Source organism: Mustela nigripes, chromosome 3, assembly GCF_022355385.1.
Source record: "Mustela nigripes isolate SB6536 chromosome 3, MUSNIG.SB6536, whole genome shotgun sequence".
Taxonomy (NCBI): Eukaryota; Metazoa; Chordata; class Mammalia; order Carnivora; family Mustelidae; genus Mustela; species Mustela nigripes.
Window position 1 is genome coordinate 168,994,672 of NC_081559.1, and position 24,035 is coordinate 169,018,706.

Below are 24,035 nucleotides of genomic sequence, written 5' to 3' on the forward strand. Positions count from 1 at the left end.
AGATTTAGATTGGTCTAGACCAGGATGTGATAGAGGAATATGTTGGTATGCTAAATGTATATGTCTTAACATATAGCTTCCCCCCACCCCTCACAGTATGAGTTCTGCTCACTAGAAATAGCTATAATTGGATTTATTAATTTATATTATACAGATAGCTATCAGTGAAAATAAACAGAATCTTGATCCAGGATGGGTACCTCAAGATTAGGATACAAAGCCCTAATATGCAACACACATATGGTTTGTTTAAGAGGTGTTAGGCTCTATGGATCATAACCGTGGGCAGTAAGAAGAACAATATATAACATGCATATGCTGTTGGGGATAAGAATGAAAGGCTATTGATCTTGAGAAAAACTAGATAAAATCAATGATGGAATCATACAATGCTGGTCAGATTTTTTAGTTAGAAAGAGAACACCTGTACCCCTGGGGATAAAAATATATGTTTATAAAAAATAAAAAATTAAAAGTAAAAAAAAAAATAAAATAAAAGTGGTAGGAAATTTTAAAGGGAAAAAAAAAGAAAGAGAACAATTGTTAAACATAACCTTCTCGGAAATTGCTTCCTGAAAAATAATGTTTTATTGTTAATTCTAAATTAACTGCTAATCTTTCTTTTAAACCTAGTAAAACAAATTTTTATAATGAATTTTAACATGTTTCTTAGTTATAAAACTTAATAATTCAAATGTATAATGTAAGTACACTTCAACCAAACTATATATTGACTGTTTTGTAGAATTCCAGAATTCGTATCATGGAATTTTTAAATTTCTTACTAGTTCTGGAAATAACCTCTGATTGTAAATGTTTTCCAGTGGGAAAATGTCATCAACTTTATAATAATATTCTTTGCAACAATTTGCATTGGGGTGGTTTCTGGAAGGTATAATGATGAAAAGTGGAGACTGCTTCTCCTCCAAAGCACTTTTTCTCTCTGTTTCAGATGAGCATAACCTTCACTCTGGTCGCAGACATGACATCCCTGGTCGCAGACATGACATCCCTGATCCCAGCCCAGGGCATTAACCTCATTGACGCATCCTTACCAGTTCAGAGACTACCCTTCTAGCCTTCCATTCACAAAATCGAACAACCCTATCCTCTCACTGCCCCCATGCAGTAGCACCATATGTAAGGACTTTAAAGGACAAGGGATGAATTTCTTTTCACTTTCTACCATGTGAAATCTTTTTTTTTTTTCTTTCAAGATTTGTTCATTTGAGAGATAGAGTGAGAGAGAGAGCAAGCCAGGAGAAGGGCAAAGAGAGGGAGTGAGGGAATCTCAAGTAGATTCCCCACTAGGCAAAGGGCCTGAAGTGGGGCTTAGTCTCTCCCTGAGATCATCTCCTGAGCCAAAATCAAGAGTCTGATGCTTAATCCATTGAGCCACCAGGCACCCTTCTACCTTATAAGGATATTAAATAATTTACATTTTGGCTAAAATCTGGGTATCACAATGAGGATTTAGTGGGAGAAAAGGTGATTCGGACTGTAGATGAAAAGGAAGTTTTCTTTAATGGAGAAAAAAAAAAGCTGTACGTATAGTCATATGTGTTGTGTATTCTACCAATTGTACTTATTAGCTTGCCTGCTTACTGAAATTGTAAATTCTCTAATTTGCGTTCTATCATCCCAAAACATGTAGTATAAGGAGATGGTCATTAAGTATGTAAAGGTAATCCTTAGTGGAACTATTTCTCTTCTCTTTTCAGCTTATGGTCCAATGATTCTTTCTGGCAATCATCTCGAGAAAATAATTATACTATACCTCACCCAGGAGCAAATGTGGTTATTCCTGAAGGTAAGTACATAAACATAGACAAAATGCCTGTGTTTGTGACATTAGGACAGATAGCACAGCGTTAGAATTGCACCTCTATGCCACACCCCTTAAGAGAGCAAATGTGAAGAGATGGATTCTAGTAGTGTGTTGTGGATACCAGACCTAGCCTTCTGGGTTTTATGTGAATTTATTTATTTTTTATTTTTTATTTTTTTCCTAAAAATTTTATTTATTTACTTGAGAGAGAGAGAGAGTGAGAGAGCCTTAGGGGGGAGAAGGTCAGAGGGAGAAGCTGACTCCCTGCTCAGCAGGGAGCCCCATGTGGGACTCAATCCTGGGACTCCAGGATCATGACCTGAGCTGAGGGCAGTCACTTAACCAACTGAGCCACCCAGGCACCCCTGGGTTTTATGTGGATTTAAACGTGAATATTAAGGATAATAGATTTTCTGGAAGAGTCAAGAATAAGTCATTGTGTGGAAAAAGGGTTATAAACTTTGAAACCAATACTCACTGGTAAGGGTGTCAGTGTTTTATCTATAAGCTATATATTTTTTTCTTTTTAATTTTTTATTTTTTATAAACATATTATATATTTTTATCCCCCGGGGTACGGGTCTGTGAATCGCCAGGTTTACACACTTCACAGCACTCACCAAAGCACATACCCTCCCCAATGTCCATAACCCCACCCCCCTTCTCCCAGCCCCCCTCACCCCAGCAACCCTCAGTTTGTTTTGTGAGATTAAGAGTCACTTATGGTTTGTCTCCCTCCCAATCCCACCTTGTTTCATTTATCTATAAGCTATATTACGAATTATATTTCTTATATTATATTGTTTTTTATTTCTTATATTATATTGTTTTATAGGAACATGGGTTGTAGCAGACACAGATATTCCACCAATGGAAAGTCTCGTTATTTGGGGAGTTCTGGAACTGGAAGATAAACATAACACGGGAGCTGCAGAGTCTTCTTACCGAAAAATTGTTCTGAATGCTACCTACATATCACTTCAGGTAAGAGGGAGGGTCTTACGGTCTATACCTTTATTAGTCAAATTCTAAGATGTTGGCTATTTCCTGAAAAAAATTACAAGAAAGCATATTCAGGGGTGCCTGGGTGGCTCAGTGGGTTAAGCCTCTGCCTTTGGCTCAGGTCACAATCTCAGAGTCCTGGAATCGAGTCCTGCATCAGGCTCTCTGCTCAGCAAGGAGCCTGCTTCCCTCTCTCTCTGCCCGTGTCTCTGCCTACTTGTGATCTCTCTCTGTCAAATAAATAAATAAAATCTTTAAAAAAAAAACGAAAGCATATTCAATTGATATGAATAAAAACCCAATTGACTCTAACCTATGAGATGCGAGCCTCATTAAGTCCAACATATTTCCACTCTCCTTTCAACTGGTGGCTACATATTCCTTAGGGAGTAATCATGCTACTTCTTACTGTGAAGTTTGCCCATTTTTAATCATATGTAGAATATTTGTATTACTATTAGGTAAACCTAAACCCGCAACTTGGTCTAACTACTAGAGAATCCCCAGGAGTTCTGGAAACAAGCTATGAAGTGCTGTTAAAAGTAAGTGTTTAGGGGTGTCTGGATGGTTTAGTCAGTTAAGGGTCTACCTTCTGCTCAGGTCATGATTCCAGGATCCTGGAATTGGGCTCCTGGCTCATCGGGGAGTCTGCTTTTCCCTCTTCCTTTACCCCTCCCCCAGCTCATTCTCACTCTTGTTGCTCTCTATCTCAAATTTTTTTAAAAAGTAGAAGTGGGCATCTGGGTGGCTCAGTTGGTTAAGCAACTGCTTTTGGCTCAGGTCATGATCCTGGAGTCCTGGGATTGAGTCCCACATTGGGTTCCTTGCTCAGCAGAAGTCTGCTTCTCCCTCTGACCCTCTCCCCTTCTCATGCTCTCTCTCTCATAAATAAATACAATCTTTTTTTTTTTTAAGTGTGTAGTAGCTTTTATTTGATAAAAATAGGGCCTTAATGGGACACCTGAGTGGCTCAGTGGGTTAAGCCTCTGCCTTCGTGATCAGGTCGTGATCTCGGGGTCCTGGGATCAAGCCCTGAGTTGGACTCTCTGCTCAGTAGGGATCCTGCTTCCCTCTCTCTCTCTCTGCCTGCTGTTCTGCCTACTTGTGATCTCTGTCTCTCTGCCCAATAAATAAAATCTTAATAAAAAAAAATAGGGCTTTACTGCTTTAAAAATATGCAATATCTTGGTATTTAGATGCATGAGCTTTGAGGTAAATTAAAGTGTCAACTGAGTCCTTAAGCCTCACTGTCAGTTGGGAATTTGGGTAAGATATTTAACCACTTTGAGCACCAATTTTCCTGCCTATCAAATGAAAATAATAATAGCAATTCATGGGTTTAATATAAAGGTCAAATGATATAATCGACATAAAGACTTACACATTATGGCTGGCATGGAATCAGTAAGCATTTAGTAATAGCTGTTATTATTAACAATGAGGGCCCCTACTTGGCCATAGCATGGATGTAAGTGTGAAGAGTGTATTTCGTATATGTCACATGGTGCAAAAGAAAACATGATCTGTCCAAATGGTACGAGTTTTGGTGTAAGCAGGTCTCAGCTTTAGGTACTGCACTGACCATAAGTACCTACTGAAACTGACCTTGGAAAAGTCACTTAAACTGCCCATCCCAAAGTGACAGAGTTAAATCAAGGTCACTTTCACATAGATTACTGTTCTTCGTATAACAGATTTCATTTGTTTTCACTAGAGGCTGCCAGTATCTTCCTAATTCCTTTTTTGCGGGTGAAATTCTTTTCTGCTTAATTTTTAAGTATCAACAATTTTCTGCTTCACTGCAGGGAGGTAGATTGATTGCTGGCTGGGAAGATAACCCTTTTAAAGGAGAATTACAAATTGTTCTTAGAGGAAATCATTCTACTCCAGAATGGACTCTTCCAGAAGGACCAAATCAAGGATCAAAGGTCTTAGGTATATATTTCCAGATACTAAAAGTATCATATCAGTCTTGAAAATCTATTTTAAAACATAGAGCACTAAAATACTTATCAGTTCAAGATGTTATGATATCAGAAACTTTTATAGACATTTATTTACACTAAAGGGTTATAAAAATAAATTTAAAAATTTTAATTAAAACATCTTACCCTAAAATAGGTATAGTTGTGTGTATTTGAAACTAAAATGCAATCCATTGCAAAACTAACATAAATCTCTCAATGTGTGTATTATTTCTCCAATCTGGTTTTCTTTATAATTTTCCCTTTATATAAACAAGCATACTTCTTCATATTTTGGTGTCCTTTTCCTTAAAAGCTAACTTTTCTGTACATTATTCCACTTACTGTTTTAATAATCTGTGAACCAACTGTCTCTACTATGAGTTATCTAATTGTAACTGAGGCTAAACTTTATATTTTCCAGTCGGATTTGTATGGCTGCCCATATTCCTATCTAAGCCTAGAAAGTAAAGGAACTGAGAGCATTTATTTGCTCCTAAGTAGTAACCACATTCATTAACACTGATGGATATTTATTAGAAAGATACATACAAGCATGTGCTGCCATTGCTTTCCCACAGAGTCCCTAAAACAGTGACAGTCAGGAAAGAGGAACATAAAAAATAACATCAGATTGAATCAGTCAGCTCCCCACTGGTAAATGTCCCAAGACAGACAAATTCAGTCCTGAAAAATATTTGCTTTTGTGAGCTTATTTTTTTGTTTGTTTCAAAAGTAGCATTTCAAACAACACAAACAATATCAAGGAAAACTATTAAGAAAAAATATATGTCTTTCTGATTCTACCCCATCATGAGGAAACTAGTATTAATAGTTAGTAGTTTTTACATGTCAAACTAAAGATAATAAGTTTACTTACTCAGTTGATGTATTATGGATATCTTTCCAGATCAATATTTATAGATAACCATCTTCCTTTTTAAAGTATATTATCCTACTGTATTAGTATAATTTATTCCATCATCCTCTTATTGATGTACACTAGAATTTTTCCAGTATGTTCAAATATTACCATAGTAGGCAACCTTATTCACCATATCCTTGGGCATGGGCTTTAATTCTATTGACCAGATTCCTAGAAGTGGGTCAGAGGGTCAAAGTCTTCTTGTATAGCCCTGAGCAAATAATCCAAATTCATTCCATTCCTTCTAAAATGTCCAATCACTTATTAAAATATATCAATGTACTGTTTCATTTTATACTAGCACCTCACTCAGTACTATGTGGTAAATAAATAGAAGTTTTTCTCCTTCAGGGGTATTTGGCGAGCTGGATCTTCATGGAATTCCACGTTCAGTATATAAAACTAAGCTCTCAGAAACTGCAGAGGCAGGATCCAAAGTCCTCTCTCTAAAGGATGCTGTGGATTGGCAGGTACAGGAAATAGTATGTGGTGGGAACTGAAAACACATAGTGGGTCAACTTAAAAAGGTTTCTTACTTTCACGGACATTTACTTTCTTGTAGGATTAATCAACTGAAAAATGTATATTTTGTATTAGCTTATACTCTAAAGCTTACCTCAGAGCAGGTGTTTAAAAATTGGGATCTTTAAAGGGCCTTCAGAATATATAAAGATATTATTTATATATTAGTTATGAAAGGAAAATATGAAAGTTTTTGAGTAAGAAAAGTTTTTTATGTCTGTCTTTCCCACATTTCAGGAATACCAAGAAATAGTTAATACATAAAAAGAAAAAGTCTGGGGAAATTTTTAAGTCTTAAGAATATTGCGCTGACCAGTTTTTAATAAAAATATGAATATATTTGCTTTGATCTATTTAATTTTTTAAAAGTATATTACCGATGATTTTATTTAATGACTGAATTAAATTTGAGGAAATTTAAATCAAAATTTTAAATCCTTAATATCAAACTCAAGCATGTTTATTTTTAGAGACTTCAATGTATAGTTTCTTCTGATAATAGCATGTTGCTAATCAGATATGAATTAAATTAGAACTTTTAAACTGTTATTATATAGAAATAGAAACCTATTTTAAAAATTGTTCTTGAATTTGGCACTTGAATTTTTCTAAGGAGGGGGAAGAGATTGTGATAACAACAACAAGCTATGATTTCCACCAGACAGAAACTAGAAGTATCATTAAAATCCTGCATGACCAGAAAATTCTCATTCTCAATGATACCCTTTCCTACACTCACCTTGGTAAGTGACTGTTTTCTAACTAAATAGAATTGTAATTAAGTGTCTTGAAATACTCACATTTTTAGTGCTCTCCTTTGTAATGATTCAGCAAATATTCAGCAAAGACCACTATATAATATCCCATGGGACAAGACTAGCACTTTCTGTCTTAAACAATCTTCTAGGTGATTTTGTAAAGGATTTATTTATTTATTTATTTATTTGAGAGAGTGTGAGCACTGGTGGTGGGGTGGGGTTGGGTGGAGGGGCAGAGGGAGAGGGGCAGAGAGAATCAAAGAATCTTAAGCAGACTCTCTGCTGAGTGGGGAGCCCCACACAGGGCTTGATCTCAGGACCCTGAGATCATGACCTCAGCCAAAATCAAGAATCAGACACTTAAGTGACTGAGCCACCCAGGTACTAATGCACATGAATTTTCAGAACCTTTGACTCAAGAGCATCTTTATCCTAAATTTAAAAGCATCATGGGGTTATTATAAGATTGCTGATTATAATTTTTTGGTGTAAATAGAAGAAATGCTTTTGATTGCATTCCATGTTATAAATTAAAAAGTATCATGGAGGGATCTAAGATGGCGATGTAGTAGGAGGACCCTAGACTCATTTTGTCCCTCAAACACAACTAGATAACTATCAAGTCATTCTAAATACTCAAGAAATCATTCTGAAGTCTAACCGAAGAAAGTTCACAGATAGAAGGAGAGAAGAGGCCACGTTGAGGAAGGTAGTAAGTGCAGAGACTTGGTTTGGGGAAAAAACAGATCACAGGGGAGGAAGCCCTGGTAGCAGAGAAAGGCAAGAGAGAGCATAGCACACAGGGGCAAGTATAAGATGAACACTTCCCCAAAACCATTGGCTAGGAAAACGGGGGCTGATTTTCATGAAGTTTTGTTACCAGTGGGTCTTGAAGACTGGAGTTTCAAAGGTTGGGGGATTGGCTGGGATGAAGCCCTGAGGGTATTGCTCTGTTTCTGAAGAGAAGGCAAGCAGACAAACAAGTGGGGTAACAGGGCAGAGATGACAGGATCTGAAGAATGCATAAAACACAAAGACTGTTCCCTCCTCTTGGAGCATTTCTGTAAGAGGTAGCTTTCAAGGAGATTTCTCTCCATGGACAAAAGAGCAGCAGGTGCCATTTTCCTCCCCTCCCCCTCAACATAGGTGCAGAGACACATGTAGAATACAGCTCAGCCCAACACCCACTGACTAGACTGACTAGACTGCGTGCTCCAAGTCCCACAGCCCTGTGCTCTGGCATGACTACTCTTCTCAGTCAAGCCTGCCTCAATCCCAGCATAATGAGAGCCTTCCCCAGAAAGCCAGCACAGCCCCTTGCCCACACCACCTCCACAAAGCTTGGAGTTTTAAAAAGTCAGCAGTCTTGGCTGAGATAGAGCCTAGAGGACATTGCACTGCTCCTGGAGAGAAGGCAAGCATACAATCGATGAGGGGAGACATTGTGTAACAGTGATCTGAAAAACACCTGGGACATACAGTGCAGAGATTATTTGTTCTTCTGGGAGGGCTTCCTTGAGATGCAGCATACACAGTGACTCCTCTTTGGAGATAAAGGAGCTCCCTGGCACCATTTCCCACTCCCACCCCTCAGCATAAATGCAAAGCCAACTGGAGTAAAAAGCACAGCACTGGCACTGGATGTCTAGCCTGCTTACATCAAGTCTCATACCCCTGTACTCTGCCAGTGTGGCCCTTCATGATCAAGTGTGCCTCACTCCCAATACAATAGGCCACTTCCACAGAAGACATCAGAAACCCCTGCCCACACCATGTCTCCTAACCAGAGAGTTCTGCAGGGTTTCAGCTCTAGTGTAAGTAGCATCAGGTCTTACTTAATAAACAGACCACAGAGCATACCCAGTTAAAACTCGCCATACCCTGGTCAAGGACCAAACACGACCTGCCATAGGCAAGGAGAAACTCTGCAGATTACTGGCCTGAAAGATAGAGCAGTCAAAACACAAAAGCAGAGTATACACAGAACACACTAGAGACACTGCTTTAAGTGCCAGGGTCTGGACACTAGATGACATCTTCTTCATTAAGCCATTATTCCAAGGAGCAGGACACATAACAGGCTTTTTTAACACAGAGAAGAAGACAAAGATGTAGGCAAAATGGCAAGATGGAGGAATTTGTTCCACAAGAAAGAATAAGATAAGATCATGGCTAGAGATCTAAGGGAAACATATAAGTGATGTGCCTGATGGAGAATTTAAAGCAACAATCATAAGGATATTTGCTGCACTTGAGAAAAGAATGAACGATTTCATGAGGCCCTTAAAAGATAAAATAGTAAAAAATAGATAAGTTAAAAAATCATCAGTCAGAAATGAAAAATGGAATAACTGAAATTCAAAACAGACTGGATGCAGTGAACACAAGGATGGAAGCAGAGGAAAAAATAAATAATATAGAAGATAGAATAATGGGAAAAAATGAAGCTGAACAAAAGAGAGAAAGAATTGTGGATCATGAGAATAGACTTGGGAAACTCAGTGACTCCATCAAATGTACTAATATTTGTATCATGAGAGTCTCAGAAGAGAAAGAGAAAAGGGGGCAGAAAATTTATTTAGAGAAATCATAGCAGAAAACTTCCCTAATCTGGAGAAGGAAACAGATATCCCAATCCAGGAGGCACAGAGAACTCCCATCAAAATCAACTAAAGTAGGACAATACCAAGACATATTATAGTTAAATGTACAAAATATAGTGATAAAGAAAAAATTCTAAAAGCAGGAAGACAAAAGAAGTCCCTAACTTCCAAGGGAGGACCCATTAAACTAGCTGCAGATCTCTCAACAGAAATTTAGTAAGCCAGAGAGAAAAGCATGATATATTCAACATGCTGAATGAGGAAAATCTGCAGCCAACCATACTCTATCCAGCAAGGCTGTCATCCAAGGAGATGGAGAGATAGAGTTTCCCAGACAAAGGAGTTTGTGACCACTAAACCAGATGTGTAAGAAATAGTAAAGGGAACTCTTTGAGTGGAAAGCAAAGACCAAAATTGATAAAGACAAGAAAGGAATGTAAAAATCTCCAGAAACAATGACAAAACAGGCAATAAAATGGCACTAAATACATATATACCAACAATTACCCTGATATAAATGTATTAAACACTCCAATCAAAAGACATAGGTTGTCAAAATGAACAAAAAAATAAGACACATCTATATGCTGTCTGCAAAGTCTCATTTTAGATCTAAAGACACCTGCAGATTGAAAGTGGGCGATGGAGAAATATTTATCATGCAAATGCATGTAACAAGAGATAAAGAGATGAAGAAGGGCACTATATCATAATAAAAGAGACTATCCAACAAGAAGATCTAACAACTGTAAATACTTATGCCCTGAACATGGGAGGACACAGATATATAAAACAATTAATAACAAACATAAAGGAACTCATTGATAATAATACAAGAATAGTAGGGGACTTTAACACCCACTTATAGCAACAGATTATCTAAGCAGAAAATCAGTAAGGAAACAATGGCTTTGAATGACACACTGGGCCAGATGGACTAAACAGACATATTCAGAGCATTTCATCCTAAACCAGCAGAATACACACTCTTTTCAAGTGCACGTGGGACATTGACCAGACTAGATCACATACTAAGTCACAAATCAGGCCTCAACAATTACAAAAAAATTGAGATTATATCATGCATATTTTCTGACCACAATACTATGAAACTTGAAGTCTGCAACAAGAAAAAATTTGGAAAGGCCACAAATACATGGAGGTTAACCAACATGCTACCAAACAACGAATAGGTAAACCAGGAAATCAAAGAAGAAATTAAAAAATATATAGAAACAAATAAAAATGAAAATAAAATGGTCCAAAACCTTTAGAATACAGCAAAAGCAGCCATAAGAAGGAAGTATATAGCAATACAGGCCTATGTCAAGGAGCAGGAAAAATCTCAAACAATCTAACCTTATACCTAACAGAGATTGAGAAAGAACAAGAAACAAAGCCTAAACCCAGGAGAAGTAGGGAAATAATAAAGATTAGAGCAGAAATAGATGATGTAGAAACTTAAACAACAATATAACAGATCAATGAAACCAGGAGCTGGTGCTTTGAAAAAATTAATATAAATTATAAACTCCTAGCCAGACTTATCAAAAAGAAATAAGAAAGAGCTGAAATAAAGTCACAAAGGAGAGAGGAGAAATAACAACCAACACTACAGAAATACCAATAATTTTAAGAGAGTATTATGAAAAACTATGCCAACAAATTGGACAACCTAGAAGAAATGGATGAATTACTAGAAACTTGTAAACTTCCAAAATTGAAACAGGAAGAAATAGAAAACTTGAGTAAGCCAATAACGAGCAAAGAAATTGAATCAGTAACCACAAATCTCCCAATAAACAAACATTAAGGACAGCACTTGATGTAATGAGCATTGGGAGTTACATTCAACTGATGAATCACTAAATTATCTCTGAAATGAATAATATATTATATGTTAATTAAATTTAATTAACTAAAATTTTAAAAAATAGTGCCTTCAAAAAATGGTGTTGGGAAAACTGGACAGCAACATGCAAAAAATGAAGCTGGACCACTTTATTACACTGTACACAAAAATAAAATCAAAATGGAGGGGTGCCTGGGTGGCTCATTTGAGCATCTGACTCTTGATTTCAGCTCAGGTCATAATCTCAGGGTCATAAGCTTGAGCCTCCATGCTCAGTGAGGAGTCTGCTTCTTTTTCTCTCTTCCTCTCCCTCTGCACCCCACTCAAATAAATAAATCTTTAAAAACAAACCCCAAATCAGTGAAGGACCTAAATGTGAGGCAGGAAACCATTAAAATCCTAGAGAATACAGGAAACAATTTCTTTGACAAAAGTCATGGCAACTTCTTACTAGACATGTTTCTAGAGGCAAGTAAAGAAAAGCAAAACTGAACTATTGGGACCTCATCCAGATAAAAAACCTTCTGCACAGTGAAGGAAACAATCAACAAAAGTGATAGGCAACCTTTGGAATGGGAGAAGATATTTGCAAATGACATTTCTGATAAAGGGTTAGTATTCAAAATCTATAAAGAATTTATCAAACTTAACACCCAAAGAAGACATAAAAATGGCCAACAGACACATGATACTCAACATGCCTCGTCATCAGAGAAATACAAATCAAAACTACAATAAGATATCACCTCACGCTTGTCAGAGTGGCTAAAATGAACAATGCAGCAAACAGGTGTTGGTGAGGATGTGGAGAAAAGGGAGCAGCCACTCTGGAAAACAGTATGGAGCTTCCTCAAAATGTTAAAAATAGAACTACCCTATAATCCAGCAATTGCTCTACTAGGTGTTTACCCAAAAGATAGAAAAATACTAATTAAAAGGGATACAAGCTCCTCAGTGTTTATAGCTGTATTACCAACAATAGCCACATTATGGAAAGAGCCCAAGTGTGTCCATCAGCTGACGAATGGATAAGGAAGAGGTGGAACACACGCACACACACACACCTGCACACACACACGGTAGATTATTACTCAGCCACCAAAAAGAATGAAATCTTGCCATTTGCAATGACGTGGATGGAGCTAGAGATCTATATTATGCTAAGCAAAATAAGTCAATCAGAGAAAGACAGATAAAATATGATTTCACTCATACGTGGAATTTAAGAAACAAAACAAATGAATTTGGTAGGGGGAAAAGACATGAAAACCAAAAAAAGAGTCTTAACTACAGAGAACAATCTGATGGTTACCAGAGGGGAGGTGGGCATGGGGATGGCTTTATTGGGGGATGGGAATTAAGGAGGGCACTTGTGAAGAGCACTGGGTGTTGTTTATAAGTGTTGCATCACTAAATTCTGCACCCAAAACTAATATTACACTGCATGTTTACTAACTGAAATTTAAGTAAAAACTTGGGAAGAAAAAAAAATTAAAACAAAATATATCATAATTTCATTCTGCTATCTGTGTATGTTTAAGCATGCAAATCTAATTCATGAATATTAGCCAAACTGTGGAAAGAACCAAGATGCCCTTCAACAGACGAATGGATAAGGAAGATGTGGTCCATATACACTATGGAGTATTATGCCTCCATCAGAAAGGATGAATACCCAACTTCTGTAGCAACATGGACGGGACTGGAGGAGATTATGCTGAGTGAAATAAGTCAAGCAGAGTCAATTATCATATGGTTTCACTTTTTTGTGGAGCATAACAAATAACACAGAGGACATGGGGAGATGGAGAGGAGAAGGGAGTTGAGGGAAACTGGAAGGGGAGGTGAACCATGAGAGACTATGGACTCTGAAAAACAACCTGAGGGTTTTGAAGGGGGGGGTGGGGGGGTGGGGGAGCCAGGTGGTGGGTATTAAGGAGGGCATGGATTGCATGGAGCACTGGGTGTGGTACAAAAACAATGAATACTGTTACACTGAAAAGATATAAAATAAATTGTAAAAAATAATGAAAAAAAGAAAATCACAAAAAAAAAGAGAGAGAAAGAAAGAAAGTTACACAGCCTGTGAATTACAAAGGAACTAATAAACTCAGGTATTTTTCAGCATTGGTAATAATCTACCTGTCCTTCTGCTGCAGCTGAAAGATACCATGTTCCTGGAACAGATCAGAGCTATACATTAGCAGCTGATGTTGGGATACTGAGTAGGAACATCAAAATACTTGGTGAAGATTATCCAGGTTGGTTCAAGGAATCTTTCGGTGCACGTGTCCTGGTCAGCTCATTCACTCAGAATATGATGACGTTTAAAGGTTGGTACAGATTTGGAATATAGCACAGTCTCTTCTGTGTTCAGTCATTTCTTAAATTACACTTCTTTTTTACGATCACATGTGTTAAAAAAATTCAGTGAGTACATTTTGAAGATCATAGTGGCTTTATTCAGTGACTCGTGCATCAGGCAGTATCCAGTCTAGGAGATAAAAAGGAGCTCCAAAGAGTTGTGCAAAATGAAAGACTTTTATAGGCAGAAGAGAACAGGAACCTGGGAGGTATACTAGGCAAAAAAAGCAAACTGGTTATTGCAAGGTTACTTCCCTTTAGGGGTAGCAGGGGCTAATCAGGCACATTCCCTAACTAGTGCTGATCTGGGGATTCCTGATGGACTGGTTTAAGATTCCATTTCTGGGAGAGGAACTGTAAATTCAGTCTTGGTTTGGTAACTTGGGTTGAACATAATCAACTCTCAATTTGGGCTGGTTTTCTTTTCTTTCTTCCTTTTTTTCTTTCTTTTTTTTTTTTTTTAAAGATTATTTATTTATTTATTTGACAGAGATCACAAGTAGGCAGAGAGAGAGGAGGAAGCAGGCTTTCTGCCACGCAGAGAGCCCGATACGGGGCTCGATCCCAGGACCCTGGGATCATGACCTGAGCCAAAGGCAGAGGCTTTAACCCACTGAGCCACCCAGGCACCCCGGTTTTCTCGTTTTTAACAGAGAATAATCTTCCTGGAGAGGGATTATGTAAACTATCCAAAAGTTCCATTGCTCCAAAACCAAATCTGTAATATTTTTCCACTCATTTTCTCTTCACAGACAGTAAGAATTATCAAATTAACAATGACCTTAGGTGACAGCTAGCCCAGCCTCTCACCCAGACAGAAGTTGTTTATAAAAAGCATGATAGGTCTGTTATTTTTTGTTTGAGGGAGAATTTAAAACATATACAAAATTTTCAAACATAGATGTATAACGCATCCCAGTGTACCCGTCACTAGTTACCACAGTGATCAACTTTGGTCAATCTTGTTTCAACTGTATGACCACCCATTCTCTTCAAGCCCCTGGGTTATTTTGAAACAACTGCATATATTTTTTTCTTGAAATATAATTGACATATAAAGTTTAAGGTATACACTCTGTTTATTTTTATACATTCGTATATCACAATATGATTACCACTGGAGTGTCAGCTAACATCTCTATCATGTCACATTATGTCTTTTTTGTGGGAGGAACAATTAAGATCTGGTCTCTTAGCAACTCTGAAGTTTATAATACAGTATTGTTGACTGTAACCACTCTGTTGTACATTAGATTTCCAAGTCTTATTTCTCCACCAGTTCCAAGTTTGTACCCTCAAACAATGTCTTTCTAATTCCACCCCCCACCAACACCCTAGCTCCTGGTAACCACCATCCTACTCTCTGCTTTTATGCATTTGGCCTTTTTAGATTCTACATATAAGCATCATACAGTATTTGTCTTTTTCTGATTACCCCACTTAGTATAATGCCCTCAAGGTCCATCAGTGTTGTAGCAAATGGTTAGAGTTCTTTCTTTTTATGACTGAATAATATGCCACTGCCCATATATGCCTCATTTTAGAAATGCCCAATTACCATTGACAAATGAAAGTGCCCCATCAGTGACCTTCAGAACATTTTCATGTTGATGCCTCTGCCTTTGACTTAGGTTTCATCAGCTTCTTCACTTTCTGATATGACAAATATATGGTTTTGGTTTTTGTTTTGTTTTTCTGAGCTTGGAAATAAGTCATCCCTCAAGTAATGCTGGTTCTTTTTATTGGAAGCTGGTGTTTAGATCCCACAGTCTGGGTACCAGGAGCCAGTCATTTATTCTTACTTGTAATGTTTTAGCAGGTCCTCATTCATAATTCTGTCTATTGCATTTTGCAACAGCTCTAATTCCAGAAAACCTTTATATTGAGCAGGCAGCCATCCCGCTATAGCTTCTACCTATTTGTCAATAGGAGCATAACTAATGATGTTAACATTAGTTAATGTTGACATTAACTAATGTTAATGATGATCATATGGTATTCCAGGCACTGTACTAAGGATTTAACACGTATTATCTCATTTAATCCTCATAGTGCTCTGCAGAGATATTGTCCCCTTTTAAAGTTAGATAGATTATTATAGGGATCAAATTGCTCTGACCTTGGATACTAATCCACTTCAGATCCCATGATGGACCTGTTCTTATGACAACCTTTCCTTGCTTCTGTAAATTGTTTAGTGATGTTAATGAACACCTACGGCTTTTGTAGGACCAGATGCTCTGTAGTAACCGTTTCTTCTCTGTCTCAATCTTAGTATTATGTTCTCCACCGTGTATCCAATTGCTGGATCATGGATTTTGAGACAGGCTTTTCCCTTCTAGTACAAAGTAATTCTTCTCCAACACATTTTGTTAAATATCAGTTTTTGGAATGAGGAATCTCCCCTACTGCTTTTTACCAGCCATGAATCTCTGTGCCTCCAGGACATTGTATGAGAATTCAATCACAAATTGCCTTTTAAGCACTTAGTACAGCCCTTGGCTCATGGATTGTTCTTGCTGTTATTACCAATCTATGAAATTGCCTCTTGTCACTTTAGTAGTACTTATGACAAAGATGAGCAGATACTTGGTAATGCATATTCTGGAAAGGATTATGTAAAGATAATGCCCTTCAAATATCTTTAGAACATCAAAACTCAACTGTCAGGTAAATTATGTCTTGTGAATTATGTCATGCTTCTCTAACAGGAGCAGTATCACTACCAAAGGGATGAAATCTGATTCTTGCAGAACAAAAAAAACTTATTTATTTAAGATTTTATTTATTTATTTGAGAGAGAAAAGGCAGTGAGCAAGGAAGAGAGAGAACATACAAGTGCATGAGAAGGGGGAGGGGCAGAAGGAAAGGGAGAAGCAGGTTCCTAGTTGAGCAGGGAGCCCAAAGCAGGCTCCATCCTAGGACCTGATCCCAAGGCAGACACTCAACCAACTGAGCCACCCAGGTGTCCCAGGACAGAAGAATTTATAAGAGCAATAGTTTGTGGCCCTCCAAAGAGCCACCATACATTAACAGATACGTAGTATAGCTGAGGTATTGAAATTCCATGGGAAGGGGAGGCTATTGGGGAAAAAAGTCTAAAGAGACTGTTGTAGGGGCCAGTGAAAAAAAAGTTCAGAAACACTGCCTGATTTGGATTAAAGGAGCAAAGAAGAATGAATGAGATATTCATGAAAAAGTTGAAAGCAAATTTGTGATTTGGAAAATTACAACTCATGTAGATTTTCAAAAATTCTTATTGTGTTTCAAGAAAAAAAAAAATGTTGTCACTCTTCCCTCCCTACCCTACCAGGAAATGCAAGGATAAGTAATGTGGAATTTTATCACGGTGGTCAAGAAGGCTTCAGGGATAGCACAGATCCAAGATACGCCGTAACATTTCTTAACTTAGGACAGGTTTGTACTTGAATTTTTGCATATATTCAAAATAAAATATTTTGATTTTGACTTTATTTTCATTTAACTTTACTAAAAAGTCATATCTTAGAATTTCTTTTTTTTTTTTAAGATTTTATTTATTTATTTGACAGACAGAGATCACAAGTAGGCAGAGAGACAGGCAGAGAGAGCGGAAGGGAAACAGGCTCCCTACTTAGCAGAGACACCCAATGCCATGTGGGGCTCGATCACAGGACCCTGGAACCATGACCTGAGCCAAAGGCAGAGGCTTTAACTTACTGAGCCACCCAGGCACCCCAGTATTTTAGAATTTCTAAGATGATGATCTAATAAAACTTTCTTTGGTACGTTTTCCAACAACTTTTTTAGACTCATAGCAGCATCTGACTTACCCATTTCACACATTTATTTAAAATCAGTAAAAAACCAACCAAACAAACAAAAAAAAACAGAAAAAAGAGCACATATGTAAAATAACTGAAACTCTATGATATTATTTCATAACTCCACTTTATTTTGCAGTGATTAAACTATTTATAGTTTCTATTGAACAAAGTGAGTATTGCTTACATTTCTCAAACGAGAACCTTGTCCGTATATCCATGCTTCTGTCAAAAGTGGGAAAATAGATGTGCTTAGAAGGCTTGTGGCTGAAGAAAAAATGAGAGAGAACATATTTTTTTTTTTTTTAAAGATTTTATTTATTTATTTGACAGAGAGAGATTACAAGTAGTCAGAGAGGCAGGCAGAGAGAGAGGAGGACGCAGGCTCCCTGCTGAGCAGAGAGCCCGATGCGGGACTCGATCCCAGGACCCTGAGATCATGACCTGAGCCGAAGGCAGCGGCTTAACCCACTGAGCCACCCAGGTGCCCCATATTTTTTTTTTTTTATGGAAATAAAAAAATAGTCTTGCAGGCTTGAGGTTACAACCCCAAACTTACTCATTGGTTGGTTCCTACAGACCTTTGAATTATAACCTCCTGCCTAGAGTATTAACTTTTATAATTTAAAAAAATTCCCTGCTCATTATATAATAAACAATTCTGAAAAAATTTTTAGCTCCTTAGTATTTTATAGATAATGATAGAAATACAAAGGCATAGAAAAGTACTTCAGAATTTTTATCTGCATTTAAATCTGCATTTTTGTTTTATTTAATCATAAATTGAAGATATATGGAAATTTCCCAGGATTAAAAGATCTACAAGGAAATCATATTTTTTCATGGAACATGAATTGAGTATTTTATTTTTTTATTAACATATAATGTATTATTTGCCCCAAGGGCACAGGTCTGTGAGTCATCAGTTTTACACACTTTCCACACACTTTACACAGTTTTTTTTACACAGTTTTACACACACTTTACACAGCACTCACCATAGCACGTACCCTCCCCAATGTCCATAACCCATCCCCCTTTCCCCGCCAGCAGCCCTCAGTTTGTTTCCTGAAATTAAGAGTCTCTTATGGTTCGTCTCCCTCCCAATCCCATCTTGTTTCATTTTTTCTGTTCCTTCCCTCCACACCCCTCTTCCATGCCTCTCAAATTCCACACAGAGAGATCATACAATTGTCTTTCTCTGAGTATTTTATTTATCAAGATTTGTCTCTCGAAAATCACCTACTTCAAGTTTTTTCTTTAAATACATTTTAATTTTATTTTAAAATGTTCACTGAATCCTGATGTTTCATAGATTCAAGAACGTGGCTCATCTTATATTCGAGGCTGTGCCTTTCACAATGGCTTTTCCCCAGCAATTGGTGTGTTTGGGACAGATGGATTGGACATAGAAGACAACATCATTCACTTTACAGTGGGGGAAGGTAGTATGATAATATTTTTGTCCAAATAATGTGCTTTCTGAGACAATCTTATCTGAAGACTCTAGAGCCATGCTGTCTGGTTGATTGTTTTCAAAGAACGGAAGTGGCCTCTATCTGTACTGATAGGGTAATTACTAAACCCTATGTGGCCACTGAGCACTTAAAATGTTGCTACTATGATTGAAGAACAAGAATTTTTTAATTTTAATGGTACTTAATTTAATCATACTTACTTTACATTTAAGTTGTTACATGTGACTATGGCTAGCATACTGGACAGTACAACTCTAGAAGAATTATTTACCAGACCATGATCGTGTGTGAATTATCTAATCACCAGTAGTTTAAATTGCTATGACATTTTTACTATGACATTTAAAATACCCTCACCTATCAATCAAAATAAAGAAAATCAAAATAACAAGTAAAGGTTACTATTTAATGGTACTTGATGTAAGGAGGTTATGCTTTCTTGAATATCTGTACAGAGCATAATACAAACTCATTTAATATATATGAAATTGATGTGTGTGTTTGTTAAAATCTGAGGTGGGGTCTCATATATGGAACCCATATATTTAACAGGCACCCCAGAAGAGTCTAAGGCAGTTAGACTATTAAAGAGGTTGAGTTCAAAGGGCATACTCTAAAATTTAAGAGGTTGATTTGTCAGGCTCAAACTAGAAAAACTGATTTCATGGGAACACAGAAGATGTCCCCTATAGTACTCATTACAAATCTGTATGTATTTTGGGGGGGTTTATTCACTTTCTTGTAGGCATCAGAATATGGGGGGATGCCAACAGAGTTCGTGGGAACTTGGTTACACTCTCAATTTGGCCAGGAACCTATCAAAACAGAAGAGATTTAAGTTCAACGCTCTGGCATGCAGCAATTGAGGTAGGGTGACTTATAACTATATAAAATAATGACATAATTTTACAAGAGTATCCTAAAGTATAATTTGTACTTTCTCTATAGATTACATACCACAGATTATAAATTCTGTAGAAACTGTAAGTCTCAAAATGTTATTGAAAACTGCTTCCTCTTTAGATAAAGATTGGTGAATTAATAAAATGAGCTAATGAAGGGAGTAAAGTTCCTTGAGAGATGTTACGAGCTCCCACAGCCATCGAATTTTTCTTTGTGTTGCTGTCCAGTGGTTTAAGTAGTTCTCTTATTTCCTTGCTTTTCCAATCTTAATTGTCACTTACTTCCAAGTTCTGGTGCAGGGTCTCTGTGCTGCTAATTGACTGAGTGCCTTACACATACTACTACTTAACTCTGACTTTGGTTTCCTTCGTCATAGGGAAAACTAGAATGCTAGACTACAGAATCTCCAAAATCCCTTTCTCAACTAAAATGCTTATGATTATGTGAGGTTATTTACTTTTATCTGGTATTACTAACTGGACCCTTCTTGTTTCCCATGAAGTTTCTTCAATCACTGTAGGCCCTCTGGTGTAGGATGAGATCACAGGCAAGCAAACAGAAAGTACAGGAAAAGGGTTTGGAGGACATATGGCTCCACTTTCTTTTTAGTCTACTAACCTATGCTACAGGAGTCAAAAGGAATTTTTAAAAATAGCTCTTTTGGGAGATGGGATAGGAATGAGGTTTGTTTTTGTGCAACTACTAATAATCACCTTAAAGTAAAACCTGAAAGCTGGGAACTTGGTATACATTTACAAGCGTGTTCTCCTTTCATGGATTATGTGAGAACGTAATCCAATGTCAGTTCCAGATCTTTGAATTTTCTCTACCTTTTGAAAGAAAAGGAACTTATTCTACTTTTATGAGTTTCATTTTACTCTGTTCTCTTATCATAATATATAAAAATAAAGGTGCTTAATACTTTAAATAGTTGAGATTTGGACTGTTTTGCTGACACCAGAGGCAAGAATTAAATCTTCTGTGCTCTATACTTTTCATTTTTGCCACCTTGCCTGGGCTCACAAAGTAAAATTGTTTAGTGACTACCTAACATTCATGTTCAACCAGTTTTAAATATAGCAGATTTTACTTAAACTAGTAAGTGCTTCTATTGACTCTTATGGTCCACTATAACTTCCTTAGTTTTCTCTTAATAAATCGAATTGGTAGCATAATATAGCCAAAGAGTGATAAAATCCTACTAACCTTGCTATAATACTGGAATTTGTTCTAAGGCTTATAATTTTGAATGATACCCAGTGGCTTTTGTGACTGAAATAAAAAATCTCTTTAATGCAGTTTTCTAATGAAATCTAAGGTGTTGTGTCTCGTGATGATTTTACACCAAAAACCTAAGGTAATTTCGATACTACATTTGTAATGTAAATTTGAATGGGTTGAATAATGAAATTAATTTTTCCTCCCAAAGGGTAGTCATAGTTAATTTTCCTATATATGCTGCATACTTGCTGTCATTGTACAGTCGTGTAAGCGCCTGATCCATAACATCTTCCTTATCCCTGTACTAGATAAACAGAGGGACCAATACAGTCTTGCAAAATAACATCGTGGCTGGATTTGGAAGGGTGGGATTCCGCATTGACGGTGAACCTTGCTCAAGTAAGTCTTTCGGCAAAGAGTCACTAAAACAAGGAAATACCTTGTCCCAATTTGTTAGAAAGAAATTATGATTGTTTGTTGGTTCAGTATATAATAGCCCCTCCTCCAGGATACTGAAAGAACTTAACAAGCTAAATGACTTGAAGATACCGTTGAGTCTAGGAAAAAATGAATAGACTCTTTAAGAAAGATTTTGTTTATTAAAAATGATAAAGAGGGCGCCTGGGTGGCTCAGTGGGTTAAGCCGCTGCCTTCGGCTCAGGTCATGATCTCAGGGTCCTGGGATCGAGTCCCACATCGGGCTCTCTGCTCAGCGGGAAGCCTGCTTCCTCCTCTCTCTCTCTCTGCCTGCCTCTCTGCCTACTTGTGATCTCTCTGTCAAATAAATAGATAAAATCTTTAAAAAAATGATAAAGAATTTATTATTTACTTGAGAAAGCGTGCAAGAGCATGAGTAGGGGTGGAAGGGTGGCAGGGGGAGGGGCAGAAGGAGAAGCAGATTCCTCACTGAGCCAGGACCTGGGATCATGACCTGAGCTAAAGGCAGACGCTTAACCCACTGAGCCACTCAGGCACTCCTGAATAGGCTTTTAAAGATAATTTTGCATATTTATGATCCAAAAATTCTAGCAGCCACTTTAATTCTTGATGTGGCCAGTGTTGGAACAGTGAGTACCTCATCCCACTATCACTTTCATAAAAGCAACACTTTAGAGATACATGTCTATTGGGATATGGGATTATTGCATATTTCCTCTTGATAAGAATAAATTTATAATTTATAAATTTATTTATAAATTATAAATAAACTAGTTGTGCATTTAAACCTACAAGCATGAAAAAATCAAAGGCCATGTACAGCTAGTTCTCAGATACATTTCTCTCTACCAGAGGAGTCAAACTCAAGAATTAACTGAGAATTAACAACTCCTCTTTTGGCAAGGCTAGGGAAACTAGAACATTTACCCTCTGCTAGTTGAATGACAAAACAATATAACCCCCCTACAGAGGGGAATAGGACACTAGCTGCCAAAATTATAGGAGCATCTGCTTTTGGCTCAGCATTTCCATTTCTGGCAATCTAACTAACATTGGCCTCTATAACACTTAAAAAATGTTTTGTGAACTAGGTGATTCATCACAATATTGTTTGTGCTAGCAGGAAGCTGCAAGCTGCCTTGTGTCCAGTACAGTGGACTAGTTACTTAAAGCCAGACAGTAGAACACCAGGCCCTGCTCAAAAAGAGGGAATAAGATACATATCAATATACTGCTATGGTGTATATCATGCTATATGATATATATATGTACATAAATATATCATACTATACGATATATATAAATGTATATGTATAATATGTATATGTGTTTATAGATAAAATACTGTTTCATTTATGGTATGTTTTGTGGAAGAAAAGAAAGAAAATAGGAATATATAGGGTTATTTGTGTTTATATAAAGCGGCACAAAATGTAAAAACAAAAAAACCAGCAACAGGGTGACTGGTGACTTATTATTGTATAATTTTTTATAACCGTTTGGTTTTCCAACTAGGTAAATGCATTATTACATCAAAATAAAATAATAGAGCTGCAAGGTTTACCTCTTGAGAAACTCAGAGGAAATGGGATTTTCTCTGAAAACTTTATATCTCTTGTACAGCTGTTTTTTTTTTTAATCTCAGTATAGTTATTTTTAAGATTCTTTGAATCAGCATTTTATCTGTAAATTCCATAAATCAGCATTTTTCTGTAAATTCAAAAATTATTGAGCTTAAGCTAATTTTATTCTTGTGTAAAATACATTTTGGAATGTATTTTGGAAGGAATAAAACAACTGCCAACAAATTTAACTGATTCCTTGATATATGCTCTTATTGAATATTTTAGTCCCAACAGCTTAAAAGTTTTGACTACGATTTTAAAATATGTAATTTTTCTGCAACTTCTTTGAAGTGTTGTCCTGGATTTTTTAAGTCAAAATATGACCTGTGAATATGAATATTTACTAATATGTATATTGCACTGACTATATTGATATTCCTAAATAATTGAGAGGGTTTACAAGGAAGTCTAGGATTTAGAGAAATTGAAATAAGAGACAACACTGAGAAATTGTGGGTTTAAGTTCCTGGAACGGGACACCAACCCATCCAGTGAACCTCCCAGGCAAGTGGAGTCTGGTAGGCCAGGAAGGGAACCATGACTCACACGGGGCCCCAGGGGCAACAGTATGTGGAACCGAGGGAGAGACATGTGAACAGCTTCTTATGGAGAAAACAAAACAGAATCTAGGCAGTTGACAAGTGAAATTTCAATCCCAAAGTTTTAGGAAGAAAGGAAGCTCTACAGAAGAAGAGGAAATCAGATATCAGGAGACTTGGTCAAGAGAGCTGGTACCAAGTAAACTACAG

General features: G+C 37.0%; 1 protein-coding gene across 1 annotated transcript in view; it reads left to right on the top strand.

Annotated features, from left to right (window-relative positions):
* PKHD1L1 (PKHD1 like 1) overlaps positions 1-24,035 on the top strand; it is a 157,202-nt gene that overhangs the window by 101,290 nt on the left and 31,877 nt on the right. Inside the window, exons 54-63 of the mRNA XM_059395052.1 lie at positions 1,722-1,810; positions 2,664-2,812; positions 4,636-4,765; positions 6,071-6,189; positions 6,855-6,984; positions 13,614-13,787; positions 17,132-17,235; positions 18,937-19,066; positions 19,845-19,966; positions 21,532-21,622. Of these exons, the coding sequence (XP_059251035.1) occupies positions 1,722-1,810; positions 2,664-2,812; positions 4,636-4,765; positions 6,071-6,189; positions 6,855-6,984; positions 13,614-13,787; positions 17,132-17,235; positions 18,937-19,066; positions 19,845-19,966; positions 21,532-21,622 (1,238 nt within the window). The remainder of the gene's footprint in view (positions 1-1,721; positions 1,811-2,663; positions 2,813-4,635; positions 4,766-6,070; positions 6,190-6,854; positions 6,985-13,613; positions 13,788-17,131; positions 17,236-18,936; positions 19,067-19,844; positions 19,967-21,531; positions 21,623-24,035) is intronic.